This window comes from Leopardus geoffroyi, chromosome C1, assembly GCF_018350155.1.
Source record: "Leopardus geoffroyi isolate Oge1 chromosome C1, O.geoffroyi_Oge1_pat1.0, whole genome shotgun sequence".
Taxonomy (NCBI): Eukaryota; Metazoa; Chordata; class Mammalia; order Carnivora; family Felidae; genus Leopardus; species Leopardus geoffroyi.
Window position 1 is genome coordinate 178,065,751 of NC_059328.1, and position 21,213 is coordinate 178,086,963.

At 32.2% G+C, this 21,213-nt stretch overlaps 1 protein-coding gene across 4 annotated transcripts in view; it reads left to right on the forward strand.

Annotated features, from left to right (window-relative positions):
• GLS (glutaminase) overlaps positions 1 to 21,213 on the forward strand; it is an 81,061-nt gene that overhangs the window by 36,028 nt on the left and 23,820 nt on the right. For 2 of the 4 annotated variants that reach the window (XM_045480539.1, XM_045480542.1), the window contains 7 exons: positions 2,096 to 2,128; positions 2,223 to 2,281; positions 5,371 to 5,437; positions 6,001 to 6,051; positions 8,687 to 8,863; positions 10,858 to 10,989; positions 14,324 to 14,416. In XM_045480539.1, the coding sequence (XP_045336495.1) occupies positions 2,096 to 2,128; positions 2,223 to 2,281; positions 5,371 to 5,437; positions 6,001 to 6,051; positions 8,687 to 8,863; positions 10,858 to 10,989; positions 14,324 to 14,416 (612 nt within the window). Of the gene's footprint in view, positions 1 to 2,095; positions 2,129 to 2,222; positions 2,282 to 5,370; positions 5,438 to 6,000; positions 6,052 to 8,686; positions 8,864 to 10,857; positions 10,990 to 14,323; positions 14,417 to 15,404; positions 18,067 to 21,213 lie in introns of those variants that run through there. The other 2 variants (XM_045480541.1, XM_045480540.1) reach the window with 2 other exon arrangements.

The following is a 21,213-nucleotide window of genomic DNA, read 5'->3' on the forward strand; positions in this document are numbered from 1 at the left end:
TTTTTTTAAAATTAAAATAACTTGACATTTTATAATGATTATTAGATCCCATATATTCCTGGGGTACATGAAATCTTTCCAAGAGATACAGGGGCAAATATATTTTGTTGACTTAAGTAAAATACTATTTTCAGTGTAGATAGTAAGAACAAACATTAAACAAGTGCTTTTACATTTAAATGGGGAAATTTTGGGGAAAGACTTTCTTGGGTCAACAAAATCAGTTAGTTTATTTTGTGTGTTTTTATATAATCCGCCTAGAACATTTCAAGTAGTTTATCCAAAAGGTTATATGATTGACAATGGTAAATATCAGTTTTTTTAAAAAATAGCTTAGAAGCAAAACAATTTTAATTATGCTTTAATTTAGTAAGCTACAAAGTAGGTCAAGCTTGTGACCATAGTCTAGAGTTGAAACAGTTTTTTTTTCTTTTTATTAAATATGACAGCTTAATAAAGAAAATTTGTATTCGTTCTGTAGGGCACAGTTTAGGTCAGAGAATGGAAGTTCAGTATAACTTGTTTATTTTACATTGATTAATTGTATAATGGTAATTATCCATGTAACATCCCAATGCAAATGCTGACATCCTTTTCCAAAAGAGTTGTTTTTTTTTTTTTTTTGTGCGTTTTCTAAGGTTAAAAAGGTTTTTGTGGTTTAAATGTTGTTACATATTTTACAGCATTAGGATCTATGGAATATTTTGACAACTGCAACAGTTCAATGAAGTTGGTAATTTCTTCTTTTAATTATTTTTCATTGAACAGCTTTGGAGTTACATTTCTACATTTTGAATTCTGGTGTATTATAAGGAAAGAAAAATTAAAATATGTCAAAGGGCACTTTAGAGAAAATACATAGATAGTGATTACAATATGGCTGTAGCTAAATTATCCATCATTATCTTGTTTAAGATTTGTTAATGCTTAATTTTGATGAAATAGTGTGGTGTTCTTTTCAGCTACTGATTGTATATGTGATTGACATTCTTTGGTAAATAAGTTGATCTGTAAGGTTTCACAGATTATCAGCCAGATCTTAATCCACTTGTAAAGTGGAGAATGAACCTGGCTTTATTCAGTTAAATAATTCTCTGGTACAGGTTTTCCCCATCATAATCAAATTTTAAAGTGTAATGTTTTGGAATTTTTAGGGTAAAGTTTAAAATTTTTGTTTTAAAATTTTAGTTGTCAAATTATTTTAAACCTGTTTTAAAAATTAGAGATGTATTGTTTCTATTGGGTGCATATCACCAATTAATACGTTTGATTTCAGATCTACATCTTACTGCTTTGTAAACTTCGCCGAGGTAAAAATGAAACCATTTGGCTACTTGAACTGATCTACATTACATAGGTTTTTCCTATTGAAATTTGCAGTAGCTAACATGTCAGAAATAGAAGTGATGAAACAATACATCTTCCATGCTCTGAATTGGCATAATGCTAAATTCAAATGTAGCTAATTGTTTAGAGGCTATGAAATATATATTTTTTAGTTCAAATATTGTTAAAACAAATGAGATACAAAAGGTAGAGCTTTCTTTATACTAGCAAAATGTATGCAGGATGTTTGCATATATAGAATTATAAAAGATTAGTTTAGTTTTGCAACATAACTCATCTTCCTAACTCTAATACTGGTTTGAGGTTATTTTAAAAATATGAGTAGATTGTTCTTACTTGAAAACCATAATTTATACTCAACTCTTTTCTAAGGGTGAAACTTTATTTTAAGTTTTTTTAAAATATGAAATTAAATAACGTATGTTCTAGCAGATTATGTGTTGTCATGAAAGATAAGGGAATTTGGGGTAACTAAAATTCTGTAACTTTGGGTTGGGTAAAGCTTATACTTAAAATAAAGCATTCCCTTTGTAATTCAGACCCACTGTCAACATATTGGTATTAATAAAAGAACATGTAAAAAGTTTATGTAAATATTGAATTATTTTAGAAGTATTTCCTAGATTTAAAAGTACTAATGTACAGTATATTAATTATGATAGCAGTTTGAAATTTTGATAATTATACTCAGTTAAAACTTAAACTGTAGTGATGCCTGTATTAACATATTTATCTCATTTCTTTGCAGCAAGGAGTGAATAATGCTGAAAAATTTGACTATGTAAGTGCAATGTAGAATTCAGTTTTCATGCTATATTTATATTCCTTAAATACTTGTTTTTTAATTACTGATACTTTCTAATTCTGGTTTATAGGTGATGCAGTTTTTGAATAAGATGGCTGGCAATGAATACGTTGGATTCAGTAATGCAACGTGAGTCTAATTTTTGACTTAGGTTTTTATAATGGGCCAGTCCTCTTTAAATTAACAAAAATATCTAGAGTATAGAATTCTATTAAACATTTTTTTAAAATGTTTATTGATTTTTGAGGGACAGAGCATGAGCAAGGGAGGGGGAGAGAGAGAGGAGAGAGAGAGAGAGAGAGAATGAATCTGAAGCAGGCTCCAGGCTCTGAGCTGTCAGCACAGAGCCCGACATGGAGCTCGAACTCATGAACCGTGAGATCATGACCTGAGCTGAAATCGGACACTTAACCAACTGAGCCACCCAGGGACCCCTATAGAATTCTATTTTAAATGCTGTTTTGTCCCCACCCCCCCCCCAACCTCTCCCCTTTCTCTACATATATAATACATAGTGTATTTAGAATTAATCTGGTTTGGTCCTAGGGCTTACTTCAGCGAATAAATAATTACTTAAAATTTCGTCATTAAAGGGAAATGAATTATTTCTGAATTACCTGAGAGAACACTTAAATGCTTTATATAGGTTGGATAAACTTCTTGTGGGTATAAAGTTAGAAGGGACCCAACTTTCCCTTAAATTACTGAGAGTTATTCAATTTTCTTTTTGCCTGTAATACCTGTCTTACCTCTCTAAATCTCTCTGCCTGGCTAACTTGATTTTAACCCCAGTTTTTTATTTTGAAATTTGCCAGTCTGTAGAAAAGTTGAAGGAGTAAGCAATGAATATCTGGATATCTTTCACTTATATTTTCTGATTAATATTTTGTCTCATTGGCTTTCCCTCAACCTCTTTTTTTAGATAACTGTTTAAAATATGTGTATTTCTACACACACGCACATGCACACACACACACACATATGTAAATATACATTTTTTTTCTCTGAACTGATAGAAATAAAGTTGTAGACATCTCAACACTTCACCCATAAATAACTCAACATGTATATTCTGAGATAAGGACATTCTCCTACATAACCACAGTACCATCAACACATTAACATTAACATTAAGATCACTAACATTAATCGTAAGATGTCATTAATACATAAATGTACCTACTGTCCACCCCCTAAAAGCCTTTTATGACCTTTGCTTCCTAGGAATTAATCAAGGTTTGCACATTACATTTATGTCTCTTCTGCTTTTTTAAAATAGAAGAGTCTTCCTGCCCTACACCTTTGCTTTATAAAATTTTATTAAGTGGCTTTCTTTGAAGAGTGCCAACCACTTGTTTTACAAAGCAGGAATTAACTAACTTTCTCTGTGAAGGACCAGATAGTAAATTTTTCAGACTTGTGGGCCATAATGGACTCTGGTTGCAACTACTCATTTCTACTGTTTCAGTAGGAATGCAGCCATGGACAATATGAGGTTGTGTTTCAAGAAACTTTATTTATAAAAACAGGCAGCAGGCTACATCTGGCCCATGGGCTACAGAGGATATTCCACATTTTGAATAGGTCTGGTTGTTTCCTTGTGGTTACATAAAGCTGAAACGGTTTTGGCATGAATACTAAATAGGTGATACTTTGTACTTCACGTTTCAGGAAACAAAAATTTTCAGGTTGTCTGCTCTACCAACTTTTATTCATCAACTTAAGTATCTTTCTAAGAAGTTTTTCATGAATCTCATCTCACCTCTCTTCTGTGCTATTATATTACCATATTTAATTGAGCTTACTCTATGTCTCACTGCCTCATCACCACCATAAGACTCTGACTTCCTTTAGACCTGGGTAGAAATGTCTTCCAATTCATTTTTGTATTCCTGTTATCCAGCAGATAATAGCCACTTGATAGTGTTTGGTGAACAGAACTATATGCTAGGCACTGTGATCATTGCTAAGCAGTTAGTTCTTTATGTACACCATGTTGAATTTTTTTTTTTTTTTAAGGTATGGCAAGTTGACAAGTTTATTTTCAAGAGCTTTTTCATATCCACATATCCAACATTGTTTTTCTAACCATAGAAACATTAAAATGTATAGTTAGGAGAGACTCTCCTCACCCCCCACACACACCTTGTCATTGATGATACAGAGTGTCTGTCACCCACAGTTCCTCTTTTGTCAGCAGCCTTATGGATGCTTGCACGCAAGTTAAATCATGGATCCCCATGTCAGTTGATATCACTGTCCTTTCAGTCGACTGGATTAAAAATCTAGACTTTTGTATCAGACTTCATTCACCATTCCCCCTTTTTCCCATTAGGTTGAAAGACGTGCCGAAGTGCTCTCATGTTTGATCATAGCTCTCCTTCCATTCCTGTCACCACTACCTAAGTTCAGGCTTTCTATGGCTTTTATTACTTCGGTTTCCTAATAACATAAGTCATCCTTTCTTTTTCCCCTTTCCCAGACTGATGTCAGAGTTATCCTTCTAAAATGTAGGTCTCAACAAGGTAATTTGATGGAAAGCCTTCAAGCTTTCATTTGGTATGCCATCAGGAGCCATTTTTAGATTTATCAGTCTTGATAATAATGTGGTCCCAGTCTCCTTTGTTAGTTTGATGGTTCTCCACTCTTCTCCATGAACCCTATTTCTCAGATACATCAGAACATACGCCATTCTTCAGTGCAGTCCTGTCTTCTATACTTTTATAACTTTGTTCATGCTACATGGGATTTGCCACTGCCTAGGCTTCCCCCCGAAATCTGTTAATCCAACAAATGCTGAAAGGCCCATTTCATGTGTCCTTCCTTTAGTGAAATTTCCATGGATTCCTGCAGTTGGAATTGATTATTGTACTTTTGGAGGACCCAGAAGATTCTGCAGTTTCTTAGTGTATTTTTTAATGGTGGAATACTTGGTAATTTTAAAATTAGCTTCTTTATTCACAAAATATGAAGATTAGAAAGGGCCTAACCCATTTCAGTCCTTTCACAGCTGAGAAAATTAAGACTGAAAGAATTGTCAATTAAATGACTTCCCCAAAAACCACATAGCTAGCCTATTGACAGAACTGGGATTGAAACCCAGCAGTCCTGACTCTTAGGTCAGTGTTCTTTATACTATACTTTGCTATACAGTTACACTACAGGACAATCATACTTTTATAGAAAATAAGTAAATAGAGCAATTTTTTTCCTTCTAGGTTTCAGTCTGAAAGAGAAAGTGGAGATCGAAATTTTGCAATAGGATATTACCTAAAAGAAAAAAAGGTTCTTGAATTTTTTTGTTTCTATTTCAAATTATTGTTTTATTTAATAAAATATGTAAACATGTATGCTAAAAACTCAACAATAGGTTTTAAGCAACTGTCTATTACTATTTAATGTTTAGAAGTTTTTGCAAAATGCTCTTGAGTTAGTCGTTTCAAAATGTTAATATTAAGTCAATTTAATATCTGGCAGTATTCAGATATTTTACTAATTACATTGATGCAAGTTTTTCTTAAGGATTAGCCCATTTTTCTGAAAGTGTGATGCCAGACTATTATTGATTACATTTGGTTTTTAAATTTTAAGTGGGTGGTCCAGTAACTTGATTTATGAATTATGAATCAGTTTATCATTGTTAAACTAGTATCTAGAAATCTGTATGTAATGTAGTTTTGCTTTATTGTTCTTTATTATTTCATGTAAAAAGGGTTGTAAGCCTTTTTATAGGTTATATGCTATTTTGTTACCAGTTAATACAAGACATTTGTATACATTTTAGTCTTTATGTGTCTCTTACTTATGTGCATATATTCTTGTTTTTAATTGCCTTTCTATTTTTTCAGTGTTTTCCAGAAGGCACAGACATGGTTGGTATATTAGACTTCTATTTCCAGGTAATTTACTTCAACTCTATGAGTTGTGTATATAAATGGATGTGTCACATTGTGCAGAGTATAGATGTCTCTGAAATCATGGCTCTAGATGAGGATAAAATATATTTACCACTCCCCTTCTAAAAAGAGTCCTCATGAAAGGCATTCTCATGTTTTTTTTCCTCCTAAAAATCATGCCTTAGAATGTAATAAGGAATGTTTTTTACTTTGTTTAAGAAGTATCAAAAATGGAATATCATTCCAGAAATTGGTTTGTCCTTATTAAAAACTAAGCTGATTTCTTAGCTTTTAAGTTTTGTTTTGAGGATTTGTTTGTTTCTTCATTGGAGTGTTCATATTCAGCATTTTAAAGTAGCAGTTTCTCAGTTGGTTTAATTCATTTCTGCAAAGTCATATGATGCTTTTTTGGTTTGTTTTTTAATGTTTATTTTCGAGAGAGAGCATGAGGAGAGGAGGAGCAGAGAGAGGGAAACACACAGAATCTGAAGCAGGCTCCAGGCTCTGAACTGTCAGCACAGAGCCTGACGTGGGGCTCAAACTCACGAACTGTGAGGTCATGACCTGAGCCGAAGTCTGCCACCCAACCGATTGAGCTACCCAGGCACCCCTGTGGTGTTTCTTTTCTAACTTAGTATAGTTTCTCCACATTCCTGAGTGGGCCACTCACATAATCTGCTGTGATTATAGAACTCAGTTTTAGAGAGCCTTCCCCGATAACTCTTTTCTCCCTGTATTTTCAGTTCAGTTCATTCCTACAGATTTAATACCATCGGTGCTAATATCAATGGGCTGTAATATCAAGCTAAATAGTAAACTAATTATTATTGATTTCTAGTTAATCTTACTTTTGCTTGTCTTTACTTTTTAAGGTGCTTTAATTTCAATTTTGTAGTAATGTTAAAAAATATGTAAGGGGGGTTGATAATGTAGATTTTGATGGCAGTTTGTCACCTTCCAACGTGAAGAACTGTGAATTGAGAATCCAAACTGTCAGTGTAAAATCAAGGTCTAATCTGGCCATTTTTTAGCCATGTGACATAACTTCAGTAACTTAGACCTAATTTCATTATGTGTAGCATATGCTTAACCTAACTGTCTGCATTATCTTGAAGATAACATGAAATGATATGTGTCAAATTCCTTTGAAGCTGTAAGGTGTTCTATAAAATAATAGTGTCATTTATTTTTATTTCTTCCATACGTTAATGTTTGTTTTCCTTCGGTATATACACTTTAGCTATTATAGCGTAGGTGCTACTAATCTACTATGAAATTTCTGCACTTCAGGGTAAAAATCAAGAGAAAGCCATAGAATAGAAGTTTTGGAGAAGGGCTGCATGTAATTGAACATCTAATCAGGGTATCAGAAAAGTACTGTTAAATTGGGATTTGTCAAATTTGGTATATATATCATCTTATGACAAAATTCCAGTTAATACTAAGTATAAGTTAGGAAATGATCATTGGAGTTTAAATTTTAACTTCTTTTAGAAAGCATTTCATGATTACATCTACATAAGTCTTTGCTATCTGGGTCAGTATAGTGACTAGGTTCTGTAGTTTTGGAGAAATAAGGAAGAGGTTTTAATATAAACAAGCAAAAGTGAAAGTCAGTGAAAAAGTGGCTCCCAGTCAGTTTCCTAATGCACTGTAGCTAATAAGTTTTCCTTCTTGCTCTTTCCAAACCCCTTTGTCTCTTGTGGAATCTTGAAAAATTAGTAAGGAAAGATTGCAAGTTGGTAACTCAGCCTTTTCTTCCTGCTCCCCCTTCCCATCTTCTTTCTCATCTACTTCCTCTCCCACCTCCCCATACACACCCTGCCCCCTAGTTTGGATTGCTGTTAATGAAAAGTAAAATGGAGCTTATTTATTATTTCTGTTTTATGGATAAATTTGGGTTTGCTGTGGTAAACTTATTTCCATTATTTTGATTATTTTTAAATACTGTACTATACTCTGCCTGGACTTTGCTTTTATTTATTCAGTATATTCTGTCCAGCACCCATAGTCAATATCGAATAAATATTTAAATATTAATAAGTGGTTTAAAAGGTAGTATTTTGACTTAGGCACTCAGAGTATCCAGGCTAGTGCTATCTTGGTTTCCATTCCTTAATTTTTTGCATGTTACTACATAGGAATGCTGAGCTTTGTTATAGTGAAAATGTCAGTCATTTTAGCATCTTTTTTTCCTAAAGTAGCAATTTCTAATGTAAATGCTATCTATCATAATACTAATGTATGTTGCTTTGTGTTAAAAATATATCACGGCTCCTTTTCCTTTCAATTTAAAAATAATTATGTGTATCCTACAGAAAGCATTAATATTTAAGCAACTTTGAATATCACTTGGGACCATTATAGATCTTTATGCTTAGGGGCTGGCTCTTCCTATCCTGGCCATTATAAAAGACTCGATAACTGGGCAAATCAGGATAAACCTTAAAGGGGCTTGAAATTTGTTCAAATTTAAATCTTTAGAATGTTATCAAGTTATATTAAAATAATCCCCTTGAAAGAAAGATTTCAGATCTGTATGAACTACCAGATGAAATATATTTTCTTAGAAGTCAATTGTAGTACAGAAAATAATGTCAACCTAAATTTTCAGAATTCAGTTTTTTCTTCCTTCTAGCTATGCTCCATTGAAGTAACTTGTGAATCAGCCAGTGTGATGGCTGCAACACTGGCTAATGGTGGTTTCTGTCCAATTACTGGTGAGAGAGTACTGAGCCCTGAAGCAGTTCGAAATACACTGAGTTTGATGCATTCCTGTGGCATGTATGATTTCTCCGGGCAGTTTGCTTTCCATGTAAGTAATTGTTTAATCTTAATTTTCTACTGCAGGAAACTAGTCTGGACTAGTTCTTTTAAAAATACAGTTTGAACTTTGGTTCTACACCTGCACATTAATTTTTGAGAGAGAGACTTGTTTTTAAGGTTAATTTGTTACAGACTTGTTAAGGAATAGAGTTAAGCAGGCTACCCGATATTCTTAAGAACTTGGAGTTTAATTTATAAAACCTCATCACTTCTACTTGTAAGGCATTCCAGTGTGCAAGGTTAGTACAGACTTTCTCTACTATTTCTTATTAATATAACTAAGCCTTATGGTGATTACATACCTCAACAGCTCCTTAAGTTCAGAAGGAGCGCATAATTGGGATGTTTAGCACCTTTGGTTATAATCATAGATATTTTAAAGCACTTAAAGTATATTAAGTTAACAAAAATATACTCTTAAAGCTCTCTTGTGCATTTTTGAACATTTGTGTACACCTGTGAAATATGGACTTTCTTACCTCATTCTGCTTATGTCAAGATATAATGCCCTACAAATTTTTTTTATTTGAAAATTTTAGAACAGAAAACTAGATGCATTTAATGTTACCCACTACTCAACTTCAATAGTTATTAGTACCTTACCAGTTTATCTTTATTTCCAATTCTTGTCATGTAGTTGAGTGTGTAATTCTAAATGATAAGGACTTTTTAGAAAACAAACGAACAAACATAGCACCATTATTATATTTGAAAAAAATTTTTTCATTTTTAATATCAAAATATTTAGTGTTCAAATTATCTGGATTGTCTTGTAAATTACTGTTTTGTGGTTTTTTTAACCTGGGATGCAAATAAGGGTCATGTGTTAATGATCGGTTATATCTTCTTTTATTATTACTTTTTAAATGTACTCTTCCTTGACGTCTCTTTCTTTCTTGTTATTTTTAGTTGAAAGAACTGGGTAATTTATCCTGTACAGTTTTTCAGTCTAGATTTTCTTTATTACGTCCATACCATTGTCCCTTGTATCTTGTATTGCTGGGAAATTGGTTTATCCCATTCAGGTTAATTTTTTTTTCCTTAGTATTGTGCAAGATTACTTCTAGCAAGAGGTATTCAATATATGAATGTTAGTAAGCCATTAGTGAATACTGCCCTGATGATACGAATTTTGTCTTTTTATCACAGTTACTGTCAAGTGTTACATAATGTGAACTTAAGTGTTTTGAAGAGGATTAATTTGAATTACTTGTGATCTTATCTCCTCAGAGAATTCTCAGACAGTATACCACAGAAAATCTTCTAAGAAGATACAATTTGTCATGTTTTTTTAGTCATAAAATATTTTTTGAAAATAACTTTTCATACTTTAATACATGTTTATTATAGAATTAGCAAATCTAGTCCAGTAGTGCCTGGGTGGCTCAGTCAGTTAAGTATCCAACTCGATTTTGGTTCAGGTTATGATCTTGTGGTTCATGGGTTTGAGTTCTGCATCAGCATGCTTGGGATTCTCTTTCCTTCTCTGTCTCTCTCTCTGTTTGTCTTTCTGTCCGTCTCTCTCTCTCTCTCTCTGTCCCTCCCACATGCTTGTGTGCACTCTCTAATAAACTTCAAAAAAAAATACATATATATATACACACAATCCAATATATTGTATACAATATATACTATATATATATATATATATATATATATATATATATACACACACACACACACAATCCAAAAGAATAAAATAAAAACATGCATAGCCCCACAATTTAGATGTAATCTACCTTAATCCTTAAGAGTGTATCTTTTCAAATGTTTTCTGTATTTAAATACATCTCAACTGTTTTATAAGTGTTTTCTCATTTACTGTATTAGAAACATGTTAATAGTTATCTACAACACTTGTAATGTTAGAATTCTGTGTATACATATACCATAATTTCTAAACCAATTCCCTTATTGTTGGACATAATTTTCCTTATTTTAAAATGTTAACAAGAATATCCTTGTTTTTCAAATTATTTTCAGGTTGGTCTTCCTGCAAAATCTGGAGTTGCTGGGGGCATTCTTTTAGTTGTCCCTAATGTCATGGGCATGATGTGCTGGTCTCCTCCTCTGGACAAGATGGGCAACAGTGTTAAGGGAATTCACTTCTGTCATGTAAGCATATTTTCTTAATGAAAATAATGATCATATAAGTGGAACCATCCAATGATTTGATTTTTAAAATTTTAGTTCTAGTATAGTTAGCATACAATGATGTGTTAGTTTCACGTGTACAATATAGTCTTTCAGTTCTTCTATACATTACTCAGTGTTCATCATGATAAATGATTCTTAATCCTTTTCACTTATTTCACCCATCACCCCACCCACCTCTCCTCTTTGGTACCACCAGTTTGTTCTCTGTTGTTAAGAGTCTACTTTTTGGTTTATCTCTCTGCTCCCCTTTGTTTTGTTTCTTAAATTCCACATGAGTGAAATCACATGGTATTTGTCTTTCTCTGATTGGCTTACTTCGCTTAGCATTATACTCCAGATCCACCCATGTTGTGGCAAATGGCAAGATTTCATTCTTTTTTATGGCTGAGTAGTATTCCATTGTATTTACCTACACCACTTCTTTATCTGTAGATGGACGCTTGGGCTGTTTCCATAGTTTGGTTACTGTAAATAATGCTTCAATAAACATAGGGTAGGGGTCCATATATCCCTTCAAATTAGTGTTTTCGTATTCTTTGCATAAATAGCTGGTAGTATGATTTCTGAATCATAGGGTAGTTCTATTTCTAAATTTTTTTTTTTTAACTTTTTAAGGAAACTCCATACTGTTTTCCATAGTGGCTGCACCAGTTTGCATTCCTACCAACAGTGCATGAAAGTTCCTTTTTCTCCATATCCTCACCAACACTTGTTTCTTGAGTTTTTGATTTCAGCCATTCTGATGAGTGTGAAGTGATACCTCATTGTGATTTTTGATTTGCGTTACCCTGATGATGAGTGATGTTGAACATCTTTTCATGTGTCTGTTGATCATCTGCATGTCTTCTTTAGAGAAGTGTCTTTTCATGTCTTCTGCCCATTTTTCAATTTGATTATTTGCTGTTTAGGTGTTGAGTTGTATCAGTTCTTTATATATTTTGGATACTAATTCTTTATCAGATAGGTCATTTGCAAATATCTTCCCCCATTCAGCAGTTTGTTTTTTTGAGTTTGGTTGATTGTTTCCTTTGCTGTGCAGAAGCTCTTTATTTTGATGTAGTCCCAATACTTTTTTCTTTTCTTTTCTTTTCTTTTCTTTTCTTTTTCTTTTTCTTTTTCTTTTTTTTTTTTTTTTTTTTTTTGCTTTGTTTCCTTTGCCTCAGGAGACATATCTACAAAAATGTTGCTACAGCCAATGTCAGAAATTACTGCCTATGATCCCTTCTAGGATTTTTATGGTTTCAGGTCTCATATTTAGGCCCATAATCCATTTTGAGTTGATATTTGTGTATGGTGTAAGAAAGTGGTCTAGTTTCATTCTTTTGCATGTGGCTGTCCAGTTCTCCCAGCACCATTTGTCCAGTTTTACCAGCACTATGTTTTTAAACCATTGCATATTCTTGCCTCCTTTGTCAAAGATTAATTGACCATATAATTGTGGGTTTGTTTCTGGGTTTTCTATTCTGTTCCATTGATTTATGTGTCTGTTTTTGTGCTAGTACTGTAATGTTTTGATAACTACAGCTTTGTAATATAACTTGAAGTCTAGAATTGTGATAACCTCTGGTTTTGTCTTTTTTGAGATCGCTTTAGCTATTCTGAGTCGTTTGTGACTTTATAAAAATTTTAGGATTGTTCTAGTTCTGTGAAAAATGCTTTTAGTATTTTGATAGAGATTGCATTAAATCTGTAGATTGCTTTGGATAGTATAGACATTTTGATAATATTTGTTCTTATAATCCATGAGCATGGAATATCTTTGCATTTCTTTGTGTTATCTTCAATTTCTTTCGTCAGTGTTTCAGAGTACATATCTTTCACCTCTTTGGTTAAGTTTATTCTTAGGTATTTTATTATTTTTGGTGCAGTTGTAAAGGATTTTTTTCTTAATTTCTGTCTGGGGTTTCATTATTAGTTTCATTCAATGTGATGGATTTCTGTGTATTGATTTTTTATTTGTGACTTTACTGAATTCATTTATCAGTTCAAGTAGTTTTTTGGTGTCGTCTTTAGGGTTTTCCTGTATAGAGTAACATGTTATCTGCAGATAGTGAAAATGTTACTTCTTTCTTACTAATTTGAAAGGCTTTTATTTCTTTTGTTGTTTGATTGCTGTAGCTAGGACTTCAGTACTATTTTGAATTATAAGTGGTGAGAGTGGACATCTTGTTCCTGACCTTAGGGGAAAAGCTCTGAAGTTTTTCCCCATTGAGTATGATGTTAGCTGTGGATTTTTCATATTATGGCTTTTATTATGTTGAGGTATGTTCCCTCTAAACCTGCTTTGTTGAGGATTTTTATCATGAATGGATGTTGTATGATAATCATGTAAGTGGAACCATCCAGTGATTCTGATTTTTAAATCATTTCAGTAGTTTATTGATTGTTGGCATTCTGCCTACCTGTCTGCAAGTTACTAGGTTAGCCATGGCAGTACTTATAAAGGATCTTTAAATTGCTTCTATCACCTCCCATATACTCGTGCCCATAGGAAATTACATTTGTTTGATGCTGATATTTTAATTGTCATGGTTGTATATAGTTTTCAGTTTCCAAAAAACCTCAACAAAAGTTATTAAACTTGGAAAAGTATAAATTTAAATCCCAACGTAAATTAAGATTATTATTGTTTATTATATCATCATTAATCTGTATGTTTGAATATCTTTATCCATAAACTATCTTGAAAAGTCTTTTTTTTTTTTTTTTGAGGACATAAGCACTACAAAATAAAATTGTTTCTAGATTAGTTCAGTATTTTATATAGTTACCCAAGTCTTGCTAATATTTCAGCTTCCAGTTTTATGTGCAATTTACTACTTTGTAGACTCTGTATTACGTACTATAATTTTTCTGCAAACTTTCTCAGTTAAAATTATTTATTTTTCAGTTTTTTATATTTTGCAAAAGCTATAGAATGACACTGGATGCTTATGGATTATAATAGATTGTGACCAGAATGTTTATTTATATTTTTTGGTGCTTTATGGTTATTTGCTAGAATAGTTCTTTCATATGACCTGTGACTAAAGGCCCATTTTATAGGAAATGAAAGAAACAATTTGAGTGGTTTAGCCCTAGCTAGTAAGCCCTAGCTAGTAAGCATTGTTCTCAATGCTTACTCCATGTTCTCATTCTGATTTTGGTTCTCTTCGTGATACATGCTGCTTTTTGCAGTGGTATTTTCCATGAGATAGTAAGTTAAGTTGGACAATATTAGTGTGATTTGTTGCAATATGAAAAAAATAGCCAGTGAATAGCCAGTTTCTTATTCCTGTCCTTTTATTTACAGGATCTTGTTTCTCTCTGTAATTTCCATAACTATGATAATTTGAGACACTTTGCAAAAAAACTTGATCCTCGAAGAGAAGGTGGTGATCAAAGGGTAAGCAAAATTCATATTTAGATTATTATGTAATATTTTTCTAAAAGAAAATGAGATTCACCTGTTTGAATAGAACTTAGTTTGTTAGTGTCCTCATATATTTGCTAATCACGAATTGAGTAGACACAAGTTATTGACATTTTCATCCTGGACTCAGGAGTGTATAAATAATAATTATTGCTGTTTTATTTAAATTTAAACTGGTTAACCTGGCAGCAGGGTTCTCCACCTACCCACCCATTTTTCTGCTATTTTAAGCAATATTTTAAAGAATTGATTCTGTTAAAAAAAAGAAGAATTGATTCTGTTCAAAAAAACACTTTGGAAAGTGCTACATGCGGTAAAAAGAAAGCCTTGTTTTACTCTTAATCATTTGTCAGTAGTAGTCTTGACGTTTATTTTGGCATGGATGGATATGTAAATAGGAAAGGGATTATAGTATTAGTGAAAGACCTTACAAAGCCTCATAATTTTTATTGGCCACTATAGATGAAATATTTTTTTATAAAAAGTGTTTAATGCAGAGTTCTTGATACTCTTAAAGTAATATTTGTTTATTATCATTGTTTGGCTTCATATTACTGCACATACATACTTCTCTTAGTGCTAATATTTAAGAGTCAGGACTTAAATTTCAGGAACAAGATTTTTTGTCTTCATAGTTGTTCACTGGACCAAGGACTTGTTTTGAATTTTAATTAAATTCCTTTGCATCCCATCTAGAAAATGTTTATAGTAAATACCTAATTAGACTTGAAGCTGATATGAAGCACTTATAAGTAGAAAATATTTTTAATGCATACGAAGTAAATTTTCCTATTGTTAGTTCTAATCAAATAACTTGTAATATGTGAGAATTATGCAAAGCTAACAGAATAGAAACTGCCATGGGTGTCAACATGAGTAACATGGAACAAAACATCAAATGGTGGTGGGTGAAAATGTTAACAGATCTTAATAACATTCATTGAAAAATACCGTTTTATAGCTTGGACCTTTCTTCACTCAAGTGCACTAATAAATTATGTATGTTGCTTGAACAACTAGCATTCCTTTGGACCATTGGACTATGAAAGTCTCCAACAAGAACTTGCTTTAAAAGAGACAGTATGGAAAAAAGTGTCACCTGAGTCAAATGAGGACATCTCTACAACTGTAGTATATAGAATGGAAAGTCTGGGAGAGAAAAGCTAAAGAAATGGGTTCTAGTTTCAGAATGTTCTTCATTTACTCTTTCAACCATCTTTAGCTTTTTTGCATACTATAAATATTTATTTGAGTTTTTTGTGTTTTCAACCTTGGGTGCTGGAGCCATAAAGCTTTTTTTCCTTTTAATCTTTGTATAAAGATAATAGATTAAAAAGTGGATTTGTTGGTCTTTAAAAAAGTATTTATACATAAGTAAAGCAAATTTGCTTTATTTTTAAAGACGCAAAAAGGAAAAAATTCCTTTAAATTTTTTCATGGTGTAATTAAAATTTTAACTTAATCTCCATTTTAAAATGGTAACAGAAATGTCATTTTTGGTTCTAAAACCCACACATTGAACTCATAAGTTTCATTGCATTTTGTTTTTTCTTTCCCAGTTTTAAAACTGACATGATGTCTGTAGGGGCAATAGAAAGTCATCTCTATGCTAAATACAATGAAAAGGCAAAATTAATGAATCCCAAATTACTTAATACAGTGATAGATTATAAAATTAGCTTAAGTTTATATTTTATGCCATTTTTAGTGATAAATTTGCTTTAAATTTTAAAAATTCATTTTAAATTTTATCAAACACTTTAAAATATAAATCATGTCTTTGCTTTTTTACTTTGCAACTTCTCTGTGTTCTGTCAAAATTGTCATGTACAGGAGTGTCTTATGTTACTAAAACATTCCAGCCAAAGAATTTCAGAAGTAGGATAATGACATGTTTCACTGTTAAAAAGCTATAATGGTTACTCAGAAGGAGCAACAGTGAGTGTCTTCAAGTGAAATGTTTACCTGAACAATTTTATTTTCGTATTATTCACGTTACTTTTTCTATGTTATATTTAAGTGTGAATGGTGAATCTTGGGTTTTAGTTTTTAATATTTTTATTATCGTAATAATTCCACAAATGCTAATGAATCTTTTATGATAAATTATAATAACATCTCATAGAGTTTGTTTTACTTGAACTCTAATTTTAGAGTACTTAGGAAATGAATTCAGTCTGATAGTAGTAAGTATGCTACTAAAATGTGTTAGATCTGAATCCTTTTGTTTGGTTATAAAAATGCAATATTGAGAATCAAAACTTGTTTTTAAAAGAAGGACTATTTTGGATAATTTACAATGTTTAAAGTCTGTCTTGGCAAAGTGATTGTAAAATTCTGTAGGACCTATTCACACTTCTTCCTTCTTCCAAATAACTCTTCAGTTTTCCCCACAATTCCTCATAGCCACAAGGTGTTTTTTGTTTTGTTTTATTCATTTTTAAACTTGTAGATTTTGGAGGGGCAGAGGTGGGGTCTGGGGTCTAGAAGGAGACTTGGTAGTTTTTTAGTGTCATGGCATATGTGGTAGGTCACATCTATAAAAGTAAATCTAGTAAAAAAGATTTCACTGAGTAATTTCGATACTAGCGCAAATATAGATACAGAAAACCTGATCAAATGATGTCTCAAGCTTGGGAACTGTGATATTAGAAAAAGAAGTTCCCTTCCAAAGGTGTTGGTCAAAAGCTTTTTGGGCTAACTTATATATTTAAATAATTATGTGTTAAGTTTTGGAGGACTTACCAAGGAGTTTATTGTTACTTAAATATTTCTCTAATGTACAAATGCAAATGTAAGTGGATACTTCTACTTTGGCCATTTACAGAGGCGGATGGTAGGGGGGAGTGGTTTTTTTGAAAGCCTCACCTCTGCAACAACTTTAAACAGTATCATTTGTATTATTAGTTCCACCAAAGCCATTTGCAGTTTGGGGAACTGAATGTCTTAATTGATAGATTGGAAAAAAGGCTTTATTTTTTTCCCTGTGCTCTAAATTGTTATGTTTTACTATTTCATTTGGAGATGGTTTTACTTTATAAAATGAAAATTCAATTTTTCCTATTGTGTCCTATGTATAGATTTCAAAATTATGTTGTTAATTTGTAGCTGACTGTATTGTAGCTAATCTTATTAAGGATGAGCATCCAGAAATTTTTGTAGGAAGGTATATAAATGGAAGAAGAGGGAAGATACTGTGAATAGGCCCCTAAACTTTAATTTAAAAAAAAAAAAAAAGGAAAATCTTTGCCAGATTTAAGAACATTCTTTAAATTGATTCCTTCAGTATTTTTAATACCTTTTCAAATAAAGTTCTTGAAAAGTACCCAGTATTGTGGATTTAATGTTTCATGCCATTACTGATTCTTGATATTCAAGCATTTAGAAGTTAGCACGTTTGTTTTTCTTTTTTTTTTTTCATTATTAACATTTCGTTTGAAATGCATATCCTTCCTGAAATACTTTATTTTTAGCATAAATGTTGTGCATTTTATCTTAGTGTTTGGATTAAAACATTTGTGTTATTTAGCTTTCTTTTATTTGCTTTGTATATTTAATAATGTACCTTTTATTTTCCAGTATGCCTACTTTTTGTATTGTACAATAAATTTATTTTAAGCTGATTTTATTGTTTTTTTTTTTTTTTTTGATGAAAGGAACTCTAGCATTTTAAGTACAACAAATAGTTGGAATTTTAACTTCAAAATAGTAAATCTTTATGAAGATACTATTAAAATGCTTTAGATTTTTACTTCTGAGGCTATCGTGAAGACATACTAGAAATACTCTCTAAAGGGCTTCATTTGATTTTTTTTTTTTTTTAACAAAGTATTGAGTCGGTGGGCTTTTTGAGGGAGAGTACATTTTTCTATTGGTTGTACTAGAAGTATCTGAATAAAGACTTTTCTCCCAATTTTTTTTTTGTTGTTTTTCCATTTAACAACTTAAAAAAGAAAAAAATCTACCCTATTTGCTGGTTTCCTGGTTCAGCTTTCTGAGGAAGAGTATCGCTGGTGTTACTCACTGTGTCACTGTTTTATATGTTGTGTAGGGTAGGAAAATATTGCTGAATCAGATGAAGAGTATTGTAATATTACTTTAGAATTGTGAATCACAGTAGAATTTATATTAAATGGAATAACTATACTACAGAAATTCACCTTATTTACTTTTTAAGGAATTTAGTCTTCAGAAGGAACTTTATATTTCCACAGCATAGTCCAAAGTCTAATGAGGCTCCATGCATTGTCAGACATAAACAGTACAGTTGACTCTTAACACAGGTTTGAACTGCATGGCTCCACTTATGTAATTTAGTAAATTATAGTACAGTACTATATTTTATCTTCCTTATGATTTTCTTAATAACATTTTCTTTTCTCCAGCTTACTATGTAACATACAAAATGTTTTACTGAACTGTTTATGTTCTTGGTAAGGCTTCTCGTCAGCATCAGCTATTAGTAGTTAAATTTGGGGGGGAGTCAAAAGTTTTATGCAGATTTTCAACCACATGGGGGCCAGTATTCCTAAGCCCTCCCACATTGTTTAAGGTCAGCTTTACTTTAAATTTTACTGTTTGATCAGATAACATCATTTGTATCCAGAGAAGTCGTCCCAAATATATTATAAACTTTTAAAACTATTTGAAGGGGAAATACCATTGTTTATAGGATTTTGTATTTATCTAAATGGGATTTTTTTTTTTATAAAGTTCTTTTGGGACTAGGAAATAAGTTCATGTGTCCTGATATATTCAGTATGTAATTGATTTATGATTGCTTACTTTTAAAGACACACTTCGATTTTTTTTTTGCTTTTAATCCATTTGAAGCAAAGGGAGAGATGGCTCAGCTTGGTCGTCTTGGCCTGACAGTGTCAAGTTTTGTAGGCATGTATGTATGTGAGAAGAAACACTGATGTATACTGATATGTCAGTCTATACCCTGATAATTTATATACATGTGTGTGTTATATACATATGTGTTTGTGAGTGTATCTGTCTATCCAGATAGACATTTTTGCTGTCCCAGAATTTATAAAATATAACATGTTTTACTTACTCAGTTTGACTCTGAAGATTTGTGGTTTCTTTTGTTGTGCCCATTCACTACCTGCACTGTCAGGGTAAGAGAGTAACAATATTGGAGAACTTCATAAAAGGGAAAGCAAGAATATCAAATTTCATATGGAAATTGACTTTAAAGCAGTCTCCAAAATTTATTATATGGGAGGATTATATTCAACTTAAATAATGTACTTCTCGTTTTGAACAGTTTATGGAATAGTTTTATTCCAAAAATTGTACATAATTTTTAAGAATGTGTTTTACTATTCATTTTGTGGAAATCTTGGTTTTTAACCAATCTTGAAAATGCTAGAATGTAATTTAAAGAAAAAAGTAACATAATTTCTGCTCAATTCCTTTACTGCTTTATATTAAATGCAGTATTTACATTGTATGATAACACCAAAACCAAACATTAGAGATACAGCCACCGCCTGGGTGGCTCAGTCTGTTAAGTGTCCGACTTTGGCACAGGTCATGATCTCACAGCCCTTGGGTTCAAGCCCCATGTCCGGCTCTGTGCTAACAGCTCAGAGCCTGGAGCCTGCTTCAGATTCTGTGTCTCCCTCTCTCTCTGCCCCTCCCCCGTTCATGCTCTGTCTCACTTTCTCTCAAAAATAAACATTTTAAAAAAGGCGAAAATAAACAGGAAGATATATTCAAGTGTATCAAGTTCGACTACTTTTTTCTTTTATCTCAAATTATAACATACTTAAAACATTTGTTTCTTACACTACATAGAAATGGAAAGAATTTAGTTGGACTAGGAGACGTTCTCTTATCCTTCTCCCTTCTCCTGCCAAAGTAGTTTATTGAAGTGAATACCACACAGACTTGAAGAAATTTAGAGTTATAATCTGTTTTAGTTTAGTTTTTAAAACTAAATTATAAGCATCTAGAATAAAATTTATCCAACATAAAACATTTGGCAAACTTGATGTTTTTTAGACTCCTAAACTTCTTAAACAGTAATAGAAAAGGTACTTATTTTTTAGATGCTTAGACTGATCATAAATCGTTATTTTTAATGAAATGATTCTCTTGTACTGTGGTTTTAAAATGTTCTTTATTATTTTATATTTTGATATATGAAAGGTTATTAATTTTAAGGTTGACTTTTAGTTTACCATATGTTTTGTAGATTATAGATCCACTTTAGTGATTTTTATACGTTGCACCTGTAGAGACTTTTAAGATGTGCAAAATGTGCGGGGCGCCTGGGTGGCGCAGTCGGTTAAGCGTCCGACTTCAGCCAGGTCACGATCTCGCAGTCCGTGAGTTCGAGCCCCGCGTCAGGCTCTGGGCTGATGGCTCAGAGCCTGGAGCCTGTTTCCGATTCTGTGTCTCCCTCTCTCTCTCTGCCCCTCCCCCGTTCATGCTCTGTCTCTCTCTGTCCCAAAAATAAATAAACGTTGAAAAAAAAAAAAATTTTAAAGATGTGCAAAATGTGTAAAGCCTATGTTGATTAAATTTTTATTATGGCTTTCCAGTCAATTACATTCACCTTTAACTGAAATGAATAAGATATAAATTAGCATTTGAGTGCATTACTTTTTTTTGGTGGTGTCTGTGGTAGTTTTTGGTAAATTCCAAATCTTTTTTATTGAGAACTGTTATGTATTAAGTAAACTTAAAAAAATTATGATTCTTGGTGCCAAATGCTGTGATGAGCGTCAGGATACAGACTCCTAGGAAAGAGGAAT